The sequence below is a fragment of the Microtus pennsylvanicus genome, chromosome 12 (genome assembly GCF_037038515.1).
Source record: "Microtus pennsylvanicus isolate mMicPen1 chromosome 12, mMicPen1.hap1, whole genome shotgun sequence".
NCBI lineage: Eukaryota > Metazoa > Chordata > Mammalia > Rodentia > Cricetidae > Microtus > Microtus pennsylvanicus.
In genome coordinates, this window is record NC_134590.1 from 79,506,200 (window position 1) to 79,525,129 (window position 18,930).

At 43.7% G+C, this 18,930-nt stretch overlaps 1 protein-coding gene across 1 annotated transcript in view; it reads left to right on the forward strand.

Moving 5' to 3' along the window:
• The window catches only part of Rab1a (RAB1A, member RAS oncogene family), a 27,035-nt gene continuing 8,105 nt past the window's right edge, over nucleotides 1-18,930 (forward strand). The window contains exons 1-3 of the mRNA XM_075944426.1: nucleotides 1-315; nucleotides 14,100-14,172; nucleotides 16,384-16,479. Of these exons, the coding sequence (XP_075800541.1) occupies nucleotides 293-315; nucleotides 14,100-14,172; nucleotides 16,384-16,479 (192 nt within the window). The 5' untranslated portion in view covers nucleotides 1-292. The remainder of the gene's footprint in view (nucleotides 316-14,099; nucleotides 14,173-16,383; nucleotides 16,480-18,930) is intronic.

An 18,930-nucleotide genomic window follows, 5' to 3' on the forward strand; every position in this document is an offset into this window, starting at 1 on the left:
GCGCTCACGACTCAGTTTCCCGTCGTGCCGCGCGACGCGGCCGCCCTCTGGGCCGCGACAGGCCCCTTGGCCTAGGCTTCCCTAGTTCCTGGTTCGCCGGCGGCCATTTTGGGTGGAAGCGATCACTGAGTGGTGGCGGCTGCTGATTGTGTTCCAAGGGTCGGAGCGGGGTCGACGTTTGTTCTACCGGAACAGCTTAGCGCACTCCTTCCCTTCCTTAACCCGTGGCGCGGAGAGTCGGGGCGGCGGCTGCGTCAGCAAGGGCGGTGGCGGCGGCGGCAGCTGCAGTGACATGTCCAGCATGAATCCCGAATAGTGAGTGCAGGCGAGCCGGGGCTGGCCGGGGGTGAGGGCGTCCGGCCGCGGGGTGAAGGCCGCCGGGAGGCTCGCTAGGCGGCCGTGGGAAGGTCGGCCGGGCGGGCGAGTGAGGCGGAGCAGCCCGAGGGCCCCATTGTCTGCCGGCCGAGGGCCGCGGCGGGGAGGGGTCGGGGCTCCGGGCCAGGGGCCGGGGCGCCGCCGGCAGGGAGCTGCTGGGTGTCGTGGCCGGGCGTTGGGGAGTCGGCCTCGGACGGCGGCCAGGAGGGGCGCGTCTCGGGGAGGCAGTGACGGCTGGAGGAGGACTTGTTTTTAAGGGAGGTAGGTGGGAGAGCTTTGCTAGAGGGCACTGTCAGACCCTGCGCCGGCTCTGCGGAGCTGTCAGCCCTGGCAGGGAGGAAACCACCGGCTTTAGGTGTAAATCCTGAGCTTATTAGAGCTCTCTCCCCGGCAGGTGTCAGGCAGTACGGATGCTCCTCGGGACTGCGTGGGCTGGGGGGAATGAGGAGATGGCGAGAAGCTATTTCAATGTTCAGCTTCCTTTTGGGCTCGTCTCCTGGAAGAGTTCTTGAAGAACTGTGAGCCGTGGTCCTTCCAAAATCCTGAGCATTTGTGAAATGTTTTAGAGGACACTTAAGTCTCCCAGTCACCTTTTGTCTGCAGTACGTCAACAACAATAACAGAAAACTAAAATAAAAAATGTCTTTCCGGTACCACCAAATTTAAAGTGTGCGTTCACTGACAAATTGGAAAAGAAACTAGTGGGACCTTTGATAGAGCTGTAGGTTTTAGATTACCTGGTTGAAAGCCTGCAGATAGGGAATGAGGCTCCCTGACGTGTCATGAAAAGTTAATGCATTCCTTTTTCTTGCTTACTCAAGAAGTCACAATAGCAGAAGTGACACACCTGGCACCTTTCATGGGAGCGGGTGATCTCTTTTCTTGAGTAGATTTTGTTGGGCTCTCCTGAACGGCACCTCAAGACCTCCTATGGTTTCCATGTATGAAAGTCAATAGCTTGAAGAAATGTCTTTTTTTTTTTTCTCTTTAGTGTAAGAAATCTTTAAGGGAGAGGGATTCTCTTTCTTTGATAAGAGAAATCAGTTTTGCCCTAAGAGCTGAGTTTCTTTGTTGCTTTGGTCAGTTGCTGCTGATTCCCCGTGAAAGGTCCATCCATCAGTTTAGCTGACTTGTCATGTGGGTGTCACATGGCTCTTGCAAAATGCATTCTGAGTTCAGGTTTTGTAAGACTGTGGTTTAATGCTGAAATGTTCTTTTTCATTTGTGCTAAGCAGAAGTCTTGGTCTCTCGGTAGGATTTGCACTTTAATGTAATTTGATTGTGTGTGTGTGATGCACGTGATTGCAGGTGCACAGGTGGGTGCCACAGCACTTGTGTGAAGGGTCAGGGGACAGCTTTTGGGAGTTGGTTCTTCCTTCCTTTGCGACTCCTGGGGACTGAACTCAGACAAGCACTCTAAGTGTAGAGCCATCTCACCAGCCCAGGCTTTTGTGCTTCTTGAAGAAGTTTGGAACAGTTCATATAGTGACATACTTGCTGTGTTGGCAGCCCCTTCCCCCAGTCATGGACTCTGCAGAATAAAATTTGTTTAGTTGAGCAGAGTTTAATTGGGGTTTCTAGTTAATTTTCCTGGCATCAGTAAAGAGCATGGGTTTGCTAGCTTAGGGAGGTTTGTAAACCTGTACTATTGGAGGAGTTTCCTGTATTTGTTCCACATATATTTAGATAAAGTGCATGCATGTGCTTGAGGTTAGAGAGTGGTTCTCAAGCCTTCTAACGACCCTTTAATTCAATTATTATGGTGACCCCAACCATAAAATGAGTTTGGTTGCTACTTCATGCACCACTGTTATGAATGGTAGGGTCACGACCCACAGATCGAGAACCCCTGGTGTAGCGGCGTCCCCTGGAGCTGGAGTTACAAGCAGTTGTGAGCCCCTGATGTAGGTACTGGGAATGGAACTCAAGTTTTCTGTAAGAACAGTACATGTTCTTAACCACTGAACAATCGCTCCAGTCTGTGTTACTTACATTTTTTAATACTTAAGATGAACTCGATGATAAAATTTGATGTTACTCAGACTTTTAATTTGTTTCTCCTTTTGTAAAGCAGTATATAAAATAGTCATTTTTACTACCTATTAAGGTAGTGGTGTGGCTCACGAGTTTGTAAAAACTTGGACAGCTATCCAGAGCACATTGTAGGTGGTGTAAATCATTTTTAAGTAAGCATTTTAGTTGTGCTGGGACTTAGGAGTGTAAGCCTTAACCTCAAGAGGCCTGTAACATAATATACAAACTAGATTTTATACACGTCAAATCTAATAGAGACAGCTGCATGAATCAGAACAGTGTGATTTCAGGGTCGAGTCACTTGTTGTGGTTGGCTGCTTTGGAAGACTATTATAGGAGAGACGTGTAAGAAAATGACCAGTGCATCAGTGGGCTCGCTCAGCCGCCACCTTGGTCAGTTCCATTCCTGGGACCTACAAGGTGGAAGGAGAGAACTGACTCCTGCAGATTGTCCTCTGCTCTCCACATATGTGTCGTTCCCCCACCCCAAGAATCTAAATTAACAGTGTGAAAACGAGAGACCTGAGAAAGCTATCAGGGCAGAAGTGAGCCAGGGAAGACTTTTCAAGAGGAAGAGGGGAAGAGGAATGGCTAGTAAATAAATGGCAAGGAATTTTTTTTCACCCCTTTTCTGAGTTTTGAGACAAGATTTCATTGTGTTATAGTCCTGGCTATCCTAAAACATGCTGTGTGGATGAGACTGGCCTTGTATTTGTCCCAGTCTCCCTGTTTCTGCCTCCCAAGTGCTGACGTTACAGATTAGTGTCACCATGCCCTGGATGAACAATCGTTTAGTCATTCTTTCTTTTGAGGTCTCAAATATGTCAATATCTGGCCTTTATTTACATCTTAGACTGTATAATAAAATAGTCCAGGAGTTTGGGGAAAGGATTTATGGAACTTGCATAAGATGAGAGACAGTGATAGATATTTTGTTGGTGGATATCACAGGTGCAACCAGTACACCCATAATGATTAAGTTATTATCTGTCTCATTGCTCTGTGTATGTGTGTTTATGAAATGAATAAAAATCAATTTTTACAGCACTCGGGAAGCAGAGACAGGCAGATCTGTGAATTCGAGGCGAGCCTGGTCTACCAGAGCTAGTTCCAGGACAGCCAAGACTTACACAGAGAAACCATGTGTCGAAACCCCCCCCCCATTCAGTTTTTAGGCTGACTTGGGAGAAGTACAGGAATCAAGGGTAATGACTGAGTCAATTGGATTTCAGCTAAACAAAACCCACTGAAAGTGTGATCCTAACATTGGAAGTGGGTGGAAGGGTTGGAACTTGTTCTTTCCTGGAGATCTGAAGAAAGGCTCGACTTTATTACAGTTAGTATTTTGTGTGTGGGGAGGGCACATGAATGCCGCAGTGCGTGTGGAGGTTAGAGGGCAGCTCACAGGAATCAGCTCTTTCCTTCTACAGAAGTCCTGGGGAGCGGACTGTAAGCACTCAACTGCGGCCGAGATTTGATCTTCACAGATAGGTAGTGAAGTAGGTAGTAATTATTACACCACAGTGATTGAAAATGCTAAACAGTACCGGGGTGGAGGGGCTTGTACTCTGAGCACTTGAGGCAGAGGCAGGAGGGTCACTGAAGGTTTAGGCCACACTGGCCTACATTAGTGAATTAGTGAGAGAGGGAGAGAGCGCTAGTGCGTGCACATGCACATAGATATTTCTGTGTGTCATAGAATGTGGTTTGTGGAGGACAGCCTGTTGAGAGTAACTTCTCTCTTTCTGCCATGTGGGTCCCAGGGATTGGACTCAAGTCATTAGGCTTGTTTGATTGTTACAGTGGCAAAATAGCAAAGCATGGTGCCTCGTGTGTGGAATTCCAGCACTTGGGAGGTGGAGGTCGGAGGACTGCCTGGAGTCCGAGACTAACCTGGGCTACATAGTGAATTCCAGACCGGCCTGGGCTACATAAGGTTTTGTTTCAAAACCTTGTTTGGTTGGTAAACCAAACCAAACCTCACTGTAGACGAGGATGCTTGAATTCTTGATTCAGATTACAAGTGAGCAGCACCTTTCCTGGCTTCTGCAGAGTAGGTCACTGATGCTGTTCTTCTCTCCCTCCCTCCTACACTTCAAACCAAAACTCCAAGTTCTCTGAACATGTTACTTTTCTCTAATGGTCAGAGCTGTTTCAAGTAAGCGGCCCCTTCTCCCCCTTGTGTTTGAAAATAAAGCAAAGTTAATGTTATCTGTCATGGCATTATATTAGTACCATTCTTGGCTTTCATGTAGTTTGTTATTTTTGTCTTTATTGTTGTGTGTGTTGCTGGTAATCAAACCCAGGGCTTGGCACATGCCAACCAGAAGTCCTCTGTCACTCTTTACTCCAACCATTCTAGAAAAATTGGAGGAAGAAGAGTAATTAGTTCTCTTACTGTGTAGAGTATTATTTTTAAGTGTCTAGAGAATCAGCTCTGTAGTCATTGGGTAGAAGGTAGCCATGTAGAATCTTCACAGAATGATTAGGCTTGCAAATCCCAGTCCCAGGAAGTGGAAGCAGGAGGAGCCAGAGTGGAAGGGCTGTCTTGGCTCAAGGGCTGCCTGGTTATAGACTTGGTTTAGAGAGGGGTAGGGAAGAAAGGGAGAGGGGACTTAAAAGAACAAAAACCTGGTTGCCATTATGTGAGCTCTTTTAAATTTGACTTAGTTTTTCATTACTCTATGTCTGAATTTTACTTTCGAGTTTTTGTAAGAAACACTGGCAGATTGCCCTCTCTCTCTTTTCAGAAGGGAGTGGTCAGCCTGTTCCTGTTTTCCTGTAGAAGCTGGTACTGAACTTTCTGCTTAGATACCTAGACTATGACTAAAACTTTTAAAATGAGTATTTTATGCTTATGGGTGTTTGGCCTTCATGTGTGTCTGTGTACCTAATGCATGCCTGGTGCCAGAGGAAGCCAGTAGAGGAATTTGAATTCCCTGGAACTGGAGTTGACGGAAACTGAACCTGGATCCTCTGGAACATTGTGCAGCCAATGCTCTCTAGCCCCCTAGAAGATAATTGAAGGAGGAAAACTTAAGTCTTAGTTTTTCTTTGCAACCAGCCTAGATTCTGTTAGTTTGGACTTGAGGGAGTGGGCAACAAGCAAACCAAGCCTGGTAACAAAGCAAACTCTGAGGCCAGAGGAGCCAGAGAATGTGTTTGTTGAGTGGTTGGCTAACTTAGCTATGTCAGAGATACAGCACAGAAGTAGGCATGGAAACATTGGTGTTTTTAATTTGTTATTGTGTATGTGAGCTTTTCTTCCATTTTTATGTGGGTTCTGGGCTTTTAACTCACATTTTCAGGTTTGCATGGCATATGCTTTCACCTTCTGAGCCTTCTTGTTGCCACAAATTAGTGAATTTTTTTTTAATGGTATTGGATGAAGTCCAAAATTGAACCTTTCCAAGAACAGTGACAGATGTAACTTCTTTTTTTTTTTTTTTTTTTGATTTTTCGAGACAGGGTTTCTCCGTAGCTTTTGGTTCCTGTCCTGGAACTAGCTCTTGTAGACCAGGCTGGCCTTGAACTCACAGAGATCCGCCTGCCTCTGCCTCCTGAGTGCTGGGATTAAAGGCATGCGCCACCCGCATATACACCTTTATGCCAGAAGAGGGCATCAGACCCCACTAGGGATGGTTGTGAGTCACCATGGGACTTGAACTCAGGACCTCTGGAAGAGCAGCTAGTGTTCTTAACCACTGAGCCATCTCTCCAGCCCTTAGATGTAACTTCTGATTGAATTTTATTTTTACATACTAGCCCCAGTTTTCCTTCCCTCCCCTTGCCCCACTCCTCCACCTGCCCCCATCCCACACCTCATCCACTCCTTAGAGGAGTTAAGAGCTCTCTTTGGGGAGTCAGCAAAGTCAGGTATACCAAGTTGAGGCAGGACCAAGCACCTACTCCTCTATCAAGGCTGAGCAAGGTATCCCACCATAGGGAATTGGCTCCAGAAAGCCAGTTCATCACCCAGGGTAAGTCTTGCTCTCACTAGCATTAGTTCTTAAGAACTATTCCCTAGGGGAGCTGGGGAGATGGCTCAGAGGTTAAGAGAACTGACTGCTGTTCTGGAGGTCCTGAGTTCAATTCCCAGCAACCACATGATGGCTCACACCCATCTATAACGAGATCTGGTGCCCAGAACGCTATATACATAATAAATAAATTTTAGAAAAAAAAACTGTTCCCTATCCTTTCTACTCTGAATATAACTGTTTCAGAGTAGAAAGAGCTCTGAATATAACTATATTCCATCTTCTTGACTTAGGACAACTATTTTATCGTGTGTGTGTGTGTGTGTGTGTGTGTGTGTGTGTGTGCGCGCCCCGCGCGCGCGCATGTGCTGCATGTGTGGCTGTGCTTATAGAGGCCATAGAGGGTGTTGCATCTATAGAGGTGGAGTTACAGGGATTTGTATGGCTCTTGACTTGGGTTCTGGGAACTAAATTCCTGACCTCTCAAAGGACAGTTAGCACTTAGCTGCTAAGCTGTCTTTCCGAATCGGGTCTCTCACCCAGGTTGTTGGAGGTGAAACAACCGAACTGCCTCCATAGCTCTGATTTAGATTTTACAGAAAGCTTTAATTAATGTTGACTATTAAAAGGAGAGAACCAGAACATTTAGGAACACACTTTAGAACTTTGGTGCTGATCTTGGAATTAGATCAATAATGGATAATTCAAATTTGTGCTACCTACCCTAAAATGTATGTATAGACATTATAATTTCTGTTAATTCTTATAGTAATTCTATGAAGAAAGGACCCAGTTTTTTTTTTTTTTTGCTTATGTATACAGTGTTCTGCCTGCATGTATCCCTGCTGGGCAGTGGTGAAGCACGCCTTTAATCCCAGCAACTCGGGAGGCAGAGGCAGGTGGATCTCTGTGAGTTCGAGGCCAGCCTGGTTTACAAGAACTAGTTCCAGGCCAGGCTCTAAAACTACAGCAGAACCCTGTCTCGAAGGGGGAAAACAAAAGAGAAGAGGGCACCAGATCTTATTACAGATGGTTGTGAGCCACCATGTAGTTGCTGGGAATTGAACTCAGGTCTTCTCTTCAGCCCCTGTATTTTCTTTTTTTCGAGACAGGGTTTCTCTGTGGCTTTGGAGCCTGTCCTGGAACTAGCTCTGTAGACCAGGCTGGTCTCGAACTCACAGAGATCCGCCTGCCTCTGCCTCCCGAGTGCTGGCATTAAAGGCGTGCGCCACCATTGCCCGGCTTTTTTTGGTTTTTTGAGACAGGGTTTCTCTGTAGCTTTGGTGCCTGTCCTGGAACTCGCTTTTGTAGACCAGGCTGGCTTCGAACTCACAGAGATCTACCTGCCTCTGCCTCCCCAGTGCTGGGATTAAAGGCATGCACCACCACTTCTCAGCTCCAGTTTTGTTTTTGTTTGTTTGGGTGCTGGGGGTTGAACTCAAGGTGTCACTCCTGGCCTGGAAAGTCTTGGTTTTAAAGACTAAGAAACACACAGGGAAGAGTTAAATGGCTTGCACAAGGGTAAGCATTATAATTTAGAGTAAGCAGTATAATTGGAATTGTAACTAGAGGTCTTCTAATCTTTATTTACTTATTTATTTTAATTTAATTTCATCTTTATTCTGTGTGCCCATGTGTAAGTGTATATGTCTGTACACCTGTATATTTCCATACACATGTGTGAAGATCAGAGAGCAGGTCACAGGGCCAGTGTTCTTCACCATGGTCTCGGGTCAGGTCGTCAGCTGGTTATTTCTTTAAAAAAAAAAAAGCCGGGCGATGGTGGCGCACACCTTTAATGCCAGCACTCGGGAGGCAGAGGCAGGTGAATCTCTGTGAGTTCGAGGCCAGCCTGGTCTACAAGAGCTAGTTCCAGAACAGGCTTCAAAGCCACAGAGAAACCCTGTTTCGAAAAACAAAACAAAAAAACAAAAAAAATTATTGTGTGTGTATGTGGTCATTCATGCATGTTTGTGGGCATGCATGCAGGCACATGTATGGCGGTCAGAGGACAACTTTGTAGAGTTGGTTTTCTCTTTCCACTTTTTCATGGGTTCCAGGGATCAGACTCGGGTCCTCAGGCTTATGAAGCAAGTGCCTTACCTGCTAAGCTGTATGGCTGGCCAAGACTTGTATTCTGACCTCCCAGGTATGCTATCACTTTCTCTATGTGGCTACTGGTTTTTGTGCCACCAGGGATTGAATTTATGGCTTCTAAGTGCATCCCCCTCAAACCTTAAAATTTTTAAATTTAAGCCAGATAACATTTGGATTGACAGCTACCTTAAACATTCACAGAGAGGTTTTTATTATACACACATGCACACTCACACTCATACCCTTTTTCTCCTGGGGATTTGACTAGGTTGTCTCCATGCCAAGCACATACTCTGTCAGGAGCTTTATCTCTAGTTCCTTTGACTTTTTGGGTTTTGTTTTTTGTTTTTTGAGACAGGGTTTCTCTGTACTTTGGAGCCTGTCCTGCAACTAGCTCTTTTAGACCAGGCTGGCCTTGAACTTATAGAGATCCACCTGCCTCTGTCTCCCGAGTGCTGGGATTAAAGGCTGCACCACCACCGCCTGACCTTCCACTGTACCTTTTGAGACAAGGTCTCACTAAACCTGGAGCTCGCTCAAAGCCTGGCTGGCCAGTGAGCTCTGGATCTGTCTGTCTGTACTTGCAGCATGAACTCTATGGATGTGCGTTGCCTGCTTTTACATGGGGACTAAGAAACTTCGGGTCCTCATGCCTATGCAGCACTTTGCCCGCTGAACCATCCACTCCCCCCACCCCCAGACCCGAAACCAAACCTTTAACAAGGCTTACTGACCTTGAACTTGGGGTCCTCCTGTTTCAGCTTGCTAAGTAACTTGCCATTAAAGGCCTGCCACCAGGCTCCAATGGAGAGATTTAAAAATAGGAAAGAAGGATGTGCTGAGTAGTGACTAACATGTTCCTGCATTCTTGGAGAAGCAGAGGACGTTTGGGAGTTGAGACTAGTCTCGGATACATAATAAGTTCTGAACAAGAAGGGTTTGTGAAGTTTGCATGGTGGTTCAGTTCATGTCTGTAATTCTAACTACTCAGAAGGCTGAGACACGAGAATCACAAGTTCCAGTTAGTTCTAAGTCTTAACATTTATGACACCCTCTTTTTTTTTTTTTTTTCTTTTTCGAGACAGGGTTTCTCTGGTTTTGGAGCCTGTTCTGGAACTAGCTCTGTAGACCAGCTGGTCTCGAACTCACAGAGATCCGCTTGCCTCTGCATCCCAAGTGCTGGGATTTAAAGGCGTGCGCCACCACCGCCCGGCTAAGACACCCCTCTTTATGCAACAACAAAGTATGAAATATATAGTCGGTCTTTGTGACCTTTGACTTCTATTTTAAGCGTTTTATTGGGTTGATCTTTAAAAGTTTCCCAAATGTTGAAATTAAGCATATCTATTCTGTTTTTCTCTTGCCTATTCTTGGATACTCATTGTTGGGGCTTTAGAAGTTGTGGCCATCTTTCTGAGAATAAAAAGCTAGAGAAGAAAGCCGTTGTGCACACTTGCACAAGAGCTTCACAAGATGAAACCATGGATGCCGTGGGTTTTTTGGGGGGCTCTCCAACATAGCCTTCTCTGAGTGTCTACAGGTTGCTGGGGGAGGGAGATCCATTTTCCTCAGTGGTGTAGCCACCAGTAAGGTGCCATGCTCCTGAGAATAACCCTAAAGAAATTTATTGCCTCCTCCCACCTCCCATGAAAGTAGGAGAGGATTTGCTTAAAGAGGAATGGGATCAGTGATTCTTGGGAGTAGGACAAGAGAGGATAGTATGAGTGTGACCAAAATACATACATGTAGAAAATGGTATGCTATAATTCAGTATGTGTAATTAATATATACTAATAAGTATTTTTGAAAGAGTCTGTGTCAGTTTCACAGACCTCTAATGTCAAATTTGTATTCCTAGAGTTTCTTGTAAAGAAAAGAATAATTTGGTTAGACTGAGTGGTTAGACTGGTTAGAAGTCCCCTAGCTCCTCCTGTCTGCTGTCTGTCTCCTCAGTGCTGGGATTACAAGTATCTTGTGCTGTGCTCAGCATTTTTTGTTTTTGTTTTGTCTCTGTGTAGCCCTGGGTGTCTTGGAATTCCCTTTATAGCCCAGGCTGAGACTAAAGGTGTGTGCCACCATTACCTGGCTATTTTTTTTAATTGATTATTAAGATGTGTTTGTATCATGTTAGTTCCCTTCATTCTCTGAGTTCTCTCCGTTTTCATGGTCTTGGCACTTGTTTTGGCCTTTTTTTTGGCTAGACAGGATCTTGCTTACATAGCCATTGTTGGCCTGGAGCTTGCTATGTTGACCAGACTGGAAACTTGTAGGAGAACATTCTGATGTTGATTCCAGAACACTAGGATTATAGGCATGTACCACTGTGCTTGGCTTAATGATCTTGACCAGTTATTATTTGGTTTTATTTTTTTTACAAGTTCCTCTTACCTGTTTTATTTTTTAGGTGTTTTGCCTGCATGTATGTCTGTATATCAATGTATGTGGCTGGTACCCATGGAGGCCAGAAGAACTGGTCCCCTGGAAGTAGTTATAGATGGTTGTGAGCTACCATGTGGGTACTGGGAATTGAACCCAGGTTTTCTGAAAGAGTAGCTGGTGCTCTTAATACTAAGCCATCTCCCCAACTCTTTGCATGCGCGTGTACACACACACACACACACACACACACACACACAGAGAGAGAGAGAGAGAGAGAGAGAGAGACAGACAGACAGACAGACAGACAGACAGACAGACACCTACCTCTGTATGGGTATTTGTATGTGAATTGCTAGTGCCCATGGAGGACTGAGACATGGGATCCCTGCTGGAGCTGGAGTAAGAGGTGGTTGTGAACCAACTGATATGGCTGCTGGGATCCAAACTCAAATCCTCTGAAAGAGTAGTTTGTGCTGTTAATCCCCGAACCATCTCTCTCTCTCTCCATCCCCAAAACAGGTCTCTTGTATCCAGGGCTGGCCTCGAGCTCACTGTGGAGCTGATATGTCCTTCAGTTTATGGTTCTCCTTTCTCTGCCTTCTGCTGGCTAGGATTACAGGATGAGGCGTGCACTACCAACCTTAGCTTCTTTAATGATTTTGAATTGCTTGAAACTCTGCTTGAAAATAACTTGCAAAACTTTAGACTATGCTAAATGATTTCTTGTTTAAAAATTTTTATTTTTACTTTATATGTATTGGTGTTTTGCCTGCATGTGTGTCTGTGTGAGGGTGTTGGATCTCCTGGAATTGTAGTTACAGACAGTTGTAAGCTGCTGTATGGGTACTGGGAATTGAACCCCTGTCCTCTAAAAGAGCAACCCATGCTCTTAACCGCTGAACTATCTTTCCAGTCCAACTCTTTAATTTCTTGATGCTATAGCTAGAAACATAGTTAGGTGTTTATATATGTTCCTTCCTTGTGATAGTGCTGAAATAAACCAGAGTAGCAGTGATAGGTACCTCAGGCATCATTTGTGGCCCAGTTCAGTCCTTCGTGGTAACAGTACTCAGTACAGCTTGGGGAGGGTGTGCTTTTCCAGAAATCTCAGATTGCTAAATCTCAATTTCAGCAACTTGTTTGCCTTCCTTCTTTCCTTCCTTTATCTATCTATCTATCTATCTATCTATCTATCTATCTATCTATCTATCTATCTATCTACTTATTTGTTGAAAGGTCTGCCTAGACATAAAATTTAGGGTCTGGCATTTGCTAGGTAACTACTCTATTGTTGGGCTATACATATCCAGCCCTCCTTTACTGATGAAAAAATTTGTAAATTATTTTTCTGTATGTGAGTGTTTTGTCTGCATGTATGCCTGTTCACCATGTGCATACAGTACCCTGGAGTCTAGAAGGAAGTGTCAGATCCCCTAGGCCTGGAGTTACAGATGGTTGTGAGCTGCCATGGGGGTGCTGGGAACCTAACCCTAGGTCCTCTAGAACAGCGACCAGTCAGTGCTCTTAACTCTTAACCACCTAGCCATCTCCAGCCCTGGTAGGTTTGTTTGTTTACTTTTTTTTTTAACTCTTCTTGCCTCCACCTCCCAAGTGCAGGGATTATAGTCATGTACAACTATGTATGGTGTGCTGGAGATTGAACACAGGATATGTGTGGTAGACATGTATTCAACCAACTGAACTATCATGCCCCCAGTTCTGATTTATTTGTTTAGAAAATTTTACTTCCTTCTGTGACCTCTGTTTTGTTGATGACTAGCAGTTTGGATTTATCTTTTTAATTCTTTTGCTCAGATACATTTAGGAATTAAGTATACTATGCTAATTTGATAAAACAAAAAAGGTGTTTAAATAATACCACTCTGCAAGGAGAGATAGGTCACAATTTATCAATAGTCACAAAGGTAATTGTATTTAAAGTTGTGTGTCTAGCTTACATTGAAATTATACTTTCTATAATAAAAATTGTAATAGATTAGTAGATATTCATTTTTGAAATTAAACCACAAAGCTAAAAATTAGTTGTACCTTCTAAAAATATGTATGTAAGGTCTTGATTGGGAGGCTCCTTTTAAAAGTGCTCAGATTATGGAAGTAGTCAGAATTGTGAAGAACTGAGAGGTTCCTTTGGGAGACAGTGGACAGATACTCTGTTGTCTTCAGGTCATTGAAGACATGTTTTAGTGATGGTTTTTAAGTTAGGAGTAGCGGTAGTGTTACTGGAATCAGAATCAGAGCCTGTGCCCTGGATAGCCCCAACAAACCAGGTTTAACTGCTCATCTTTGGCAAGCCAATTAAAAGAGCCAAATTAATAGCAGGAAACAGAAAGGGGGACATTTATTCAATGCAATCACATTGGGAAGAGGTATTGAGATGCAGGAACACCTTAAGATGCCTGTGCACCATGTGATAACAGTGCCCTGAGAGGCCAGAAGAGGGCGTCAGATCTCCTGGAATTGAATGGAGTAGAGATGGTTAAAAGCATCCTGGGAGTGTTGGGAATCAAACCTGGATCCTCTGCCTAGAAAGCCAGGGCTCTTTATCTTTGAGCAATCTTTCTAGCCCCCGTGCTTTTCTGTTTTTTAAGAAGAGGAGATGTTAGACTTGGATTCTAGGAAAGGGTCATAGAAATTATTTCACTGGAGGATCGCTCTGAACAGTGAGTAGTTTGGTCCTTGAATTTGAGGGAGAGACTTTTGCTGTTGTTGAAAGAGGACCTCAAGTTTCCAAGCCAGCACTATTATGTTATGTAGCTGAGTCTGGCCTTAAAGTCAAGATTTTCCTGTTTGCACCTCTCAAAAGCTTGCTGAAATCACAGGCATGGGCCACTGAGCCAGGAGAGACAATTTTACTGGCTGGAGCATAACCTTCCCTAGTCTCCTAGGGTAGAGGACTGGGATTTAATTAGCAGAAGTTTCCTCAGCCCTCTCTCTCTCAGAATAGGAACCACGTGTTTTCCTTGGAAGAGGAAGTTCACTCCTGAGAGATCGATCTTGGGTGGCACTGCCTCCTTACTTGACTGGGTAATTCACACGTTCAGCTATGCATCAAAGGGCTGCTGGTGGATCTAGTTTTGGCTTCTGCTAAGCCACACACAGTCCTTTTCAGGAGATGTAGTCTTCATAACAAGCTGTTGTTAGCTCTGTTTTTTTTGCAGAACTTAACAGTACAACATACTGTTTATTAATACGATTTTCTTTCTGTTTTTGCAGTGATTATTTATTCAAGTTACTTCTGATTGGCGATTCTGGAGTTGGAAAGTCTTGCCTCCTCCTTAGGTTTGCAGTAAGTTGAAATTAAAATACTTTTTACAATTAATGGTGCACTTAACTGTACAATTAGTGCATGCTTTCTAGTTAGACAAAAATCAAACTGTTTTATGTCTGTTGACTTACTCTTTCAGAATTTGTACAACTAAGAGCTCCCAAACCCTGTCCTCGGTAGTATCTTGGACTGTTAAATAAGTGTTATAACTGTTGTTCTTAAAGGAAATTCATGGGAAAGCTGGGTGTGGTAGTGCATGCCTGTCATCTCTCCACTTGGGAGGTGAACACTTTGGGCTTGAAGTCAGTCAGTCCAAAAAATACGTAAGAAGAGAGAGACAGACATGGGTGGGGGGACGGGACAATAAAGCCAAGAAAGAAATTCAGTGAAGCAGTGAAGTGTGATGATAAAATTAGTGTCTAATGCTCATTGTAGAATTCTGATTGATTCCAATGGAGGTGGACAGATAATGTGGGATATTTGGCCTTAGTGACAGTGACATGGGAAGAAATCTTCAAGCCACATTTTAATAAAGAGAAGCATCACCAGCCGCAGAGTACATGCATGGTGTCATATGTACTGACGGTCATGTGCATTCAGTAACTCTGATTAAGCTTTACAACCATAGTAACCTAGTTCTCTAGCTTTTTTTTTTACTTTAATTGAAATTTGAAAAAGATCATTATATTTTTCTCATTTCATAAGCCACTTGGCTAGTGGCCACCACATTGGCTAGCAGTTTATGTCACAGAAAAGTTGAGTTTGTCATGCTGCTCTTAGGTTCCTACACCAAGGTGTCCGTCCTGGTTGTCGGAGAACTTCCCAGGTGTTGCTTTGCAGTTCAGGGATGCTTAGTCTCCGTTCCTGTTTTTTCATGAGAGCTTCTTTTGAAACATTTACTTGTTTTTATGTGTTTGTATACACGGGGCAGCTGTGCACGTGAGCACACTAGCAGGTGTGAAGGTCAGACAACAGAGTGCATGACTTGTCCCCCACAGGTGAAAGGCTTGGGGGCAGGCACTTTTATTCTCTGATCTGTCGTAAGAGCCTTCATGAAGTCATGTTCTTTCTTTTTCTTTTTTTGGGGGGGGGGTGGTGGGGAAGGGGGCTTTTCAAGACAGGGTTTCTCTGTAAAGCTCTGGCTGTCCTGGAACTCACTCTGTAGACTAGACTGGTCTCAAACTCACAGAGATCCACCTGCCTCTGCCTCCGAATGCTGGGATTAAAGGTGTGTGCCACCACTGCCTATTGAGTTCTTTTGAGATAGAGCCTCACTATGTTTCCATGGCTGGCCATTAATTCCCTAGATCAGGATGGCCTCAAATTTTTAGTGATCTTTCTGCCTCAGCCTCCCAAGTACTAAGATTACTGGCATGTACCAAAAAGAGAAACATTGTGTTAATAAATTGACAAACAACATGATGATAAGGACATGATCATGCATTGTTATAATGACCCCCCAAATGGAAACTACCCAATTCTTTCATAAACTATATCAATGGGATTATATTCAGCTGCAAAAAATGTGGTTGAAAAAACAAAAACAATAATGAAGTAGGGCTGGTGAAATGAATCAGTAGATCAAAATGACCTGAGTTTGATCCCCAGGACCAACATGGTGGAAGGAGGAAGCTAACTGCCAAGGTTGTCCTAACACCTCTACGTGTACATGCTGTGCGCATTGTGCTGTGCACACATCCACACACATACATACACTAAAGAATTTTTTTTAAAGACAAGGTCTCACTATGTACTCTTTGAACTTACTATTGTAGACCAGGCTGGCCTCGAACCACAGGGATTCACCTGTCTCTGCCTTGAAGGAGGGATTCTTATGTGTATTGTATTTCAATTAAAAACTTCCAGGATATAAATTAGATTTTGGAATCCATCCCTAAGAGGAGAATGAAATGAGCATTGTTTGTTGGTCAGTGGATTGGGTATTTAAGGAGCAAGAGTTTTACTGATAAAACTCAGGTATCTGGTTGGGTGAGCTCTGACAGTTACAAAATCTTCCTGACATATGCAAAATATTTACCAAGAGATGTATAAAAACCAGTAAAGAACACTTGAAAAATATTTCAAGGAAAAAAGAAACTTTTGTTTTAGAACACAAAGCAAGATGAAATCAGATGTTAAAAACTTTGTTTATAAGCTTTGACTATAATGAAAGTGAATTTAAAAAATTTTTTTCTCTGTTGAACATTGATTTTATTAACTCTTCCCCTTCAGGATGATACATACACGGAAAGCTATATCAGCACAATTGGTGTGGATTTCAAGATACGAACTATAGAGTTAGACGGGAAAACAATCAAACTTCAGATAGTAAGTGGTCTTGGAAATTGTTTTGGTAAATGTATGGTGTATTTATATATATTTACTATTCTAACAAAGTTGAATATAAAGGTTAAGAGCCATGCATTGATGATAGTTTTTAGACCAAAAGGCATGTCCTAGGTTCACTTTTCTCATTGAAATGCCTTCCTTATTTATTTTTATGTGTATTGATATTTTGCCCGAGTATGTGTCTGTGTGAGGTTGTCAGATCTCCTAGAACTGGAGTTACAGACAGTTGTGAGCTGCCATGTGGGTCTGGGAATTGAACCCAGGTCCTCTGGAAGAGGGAAGAGCAGCCAGTGCTCTTAACCACTGAGCCGTCTCTCCAGCCCCTCCTTGTTTGTCACCTGTGTCGAGGATTGAACCCAAGGTCTATAAGTCTGCACTGTCAGCATGGAGTTAATATCCCAGGTCCTCCATGTTAAAATTCTACTTGTAAAGCAGAGATGCTCATATTGAGTCAGCCTTAGGACTGATCTCCTTCTCCAGTGGAAGGCAGGAGTTTGAGTTTTTCTTGCCTCACAGTGGATACTTACTTGGCATCTTCTCTATGTCTTTTACTGTGCTAAGTGTTTTGGCAAGTTAGAAGGAATCTACGAGAGGCTCTTCGTACATTCATTAAATAAAGACAACTATTAATTCTCTGGGTGTTTCTCCTTTAAGATCATATATTCCAACTCTGTGGAAACAGAATTTTATTGGAAGGAAACTTGGTTTTTCTAATATTCCTGTTTTACTCTCAGAAAATGGATGCTGAGAGAAAGATTTGCCTAAAGTTACTGGCAAAACCAAGTGACATATGGCTCTCCATCTTCAACAGGGGCCTTTGTGTTATCCTAACTACCTTATCCATCTTTTACCTCTTTAGCATGGGTTTGTGTACTGCCAGCTTGTCTGTGACCTTAAAAAAAAAAAATCATGGGGTCAGCAGGATAGCTCAGCAAGTAAAAGGTGCTTAATGTCAGTCAAGCCTGATGACCTAAGTTTGATCCCCAGGGCCTATGTGGTGGTAGGAGAGAACCAACTCCTGCAAGTTGTCCTCTGACCTCCATGTGTGTGCCATGGCAGGGTGTCCTCAGTGTGAATATCAGTGTCTGTCTGTCTGTCTCTCTCTCTAACACACACACACACACATACACACAGTGGGGGGGGGGCGGGGAGAAAGTAAGTAATAGTTTTTGTTTAAGTTGGGTTTTAGTTTTTAAAAATCAGTATGTTGTAGAATGGACTTATTTAGTATGCAGTAACACTGAAGATTAGTCTTTGTACTCTTCCCTCCCTCCCTCCCCATTTTTGAGGCATGATTACTCTGTGTAGTCCTGGCTGTTCTGAAAAAGTTGCTCTGTAGACCAGGCTGGCCTTGAACTCAAAGATCTGTCTGCCTGTCTCTGCCTCCCAGTGCTGGGGTTACAGGTGTGAGCCCAGTCTTTTATGCTGACTTAGAATAATAACAAGTTTGCTGAGCCCCAGCCCCAGCACTGTTTCCTGGCTTACTAGTTTACAAGGTAGTTTTGAGGATCACGTGACGCTTGCTGTGTATTTACCTTTGTGACCTTGGAGAAGGCACATCAGTGGGTTCTGAGACTGCCCTATGAAGGTGAAGGCGAGAAGTAAACACTATTATGAAAAGAGCCACTCCAGCCTGCCACCTGGGTACCAGTTGCATAGGTGGTGATTATTCTCTACAGGGTTTCAATACTTGAAACATTTTAATTTTGTCACTTCCTTTGTCTGAAAAGGATCTTGCAGATTGCTCTCTGTTGGCCTTTTATCTTCAATAGGAATTTTCTTCCCATATCTGATGCTGTTATGTAAACATATTTGGGGAATTCGCCAATTTCCAAAGCAGCTGCTTCCATTTATTTGGGGCTCTAGTTATCTTTTGTTTGTTTTTGTTTTTTGAGACAGGGTTTATCTAGACCTGACTGTTCTAGAACTTGCCTTGAACTCACAAAGATCCGCCTTGTTTCTGCTTCCCGAGTGCTGGAATTAAATCTGGCCTAGCTATCCATTCTTTATATCGAGCTGGAGCCAGTGTGCCTTCATGTCTATGGAATTCCTCTGCATTTGACACTGCGGATCAGACTAACTTCTGTTGGCATCTGTTCTTCAGATTGATGTCATCACACCATCTTCTCGCTCAGTTGATCATTTCTTTTTGGAATTGTTTTTAGATCCATTTGAATTTGGGTCAGTCTTGCATTTTAAAGTGCCTTTTCTAATTTCTTAAAAATTTTCACCCTTTTGGTGTGGGGAAACAGCTCAATGCAGTGATTAAGAGGCAGGGAACTCAATTCCCAGATCCCATGCTGCACAACAGCACTCATTTCAGCCCCATGAGGTTCAGTGCCACATTCTTGCCTATGGAGCCAACAGGCATGCATGTAGTGCACAGGCAAACAGTAGTGTATGCAGGCAAAACACTCACACACATAAAAT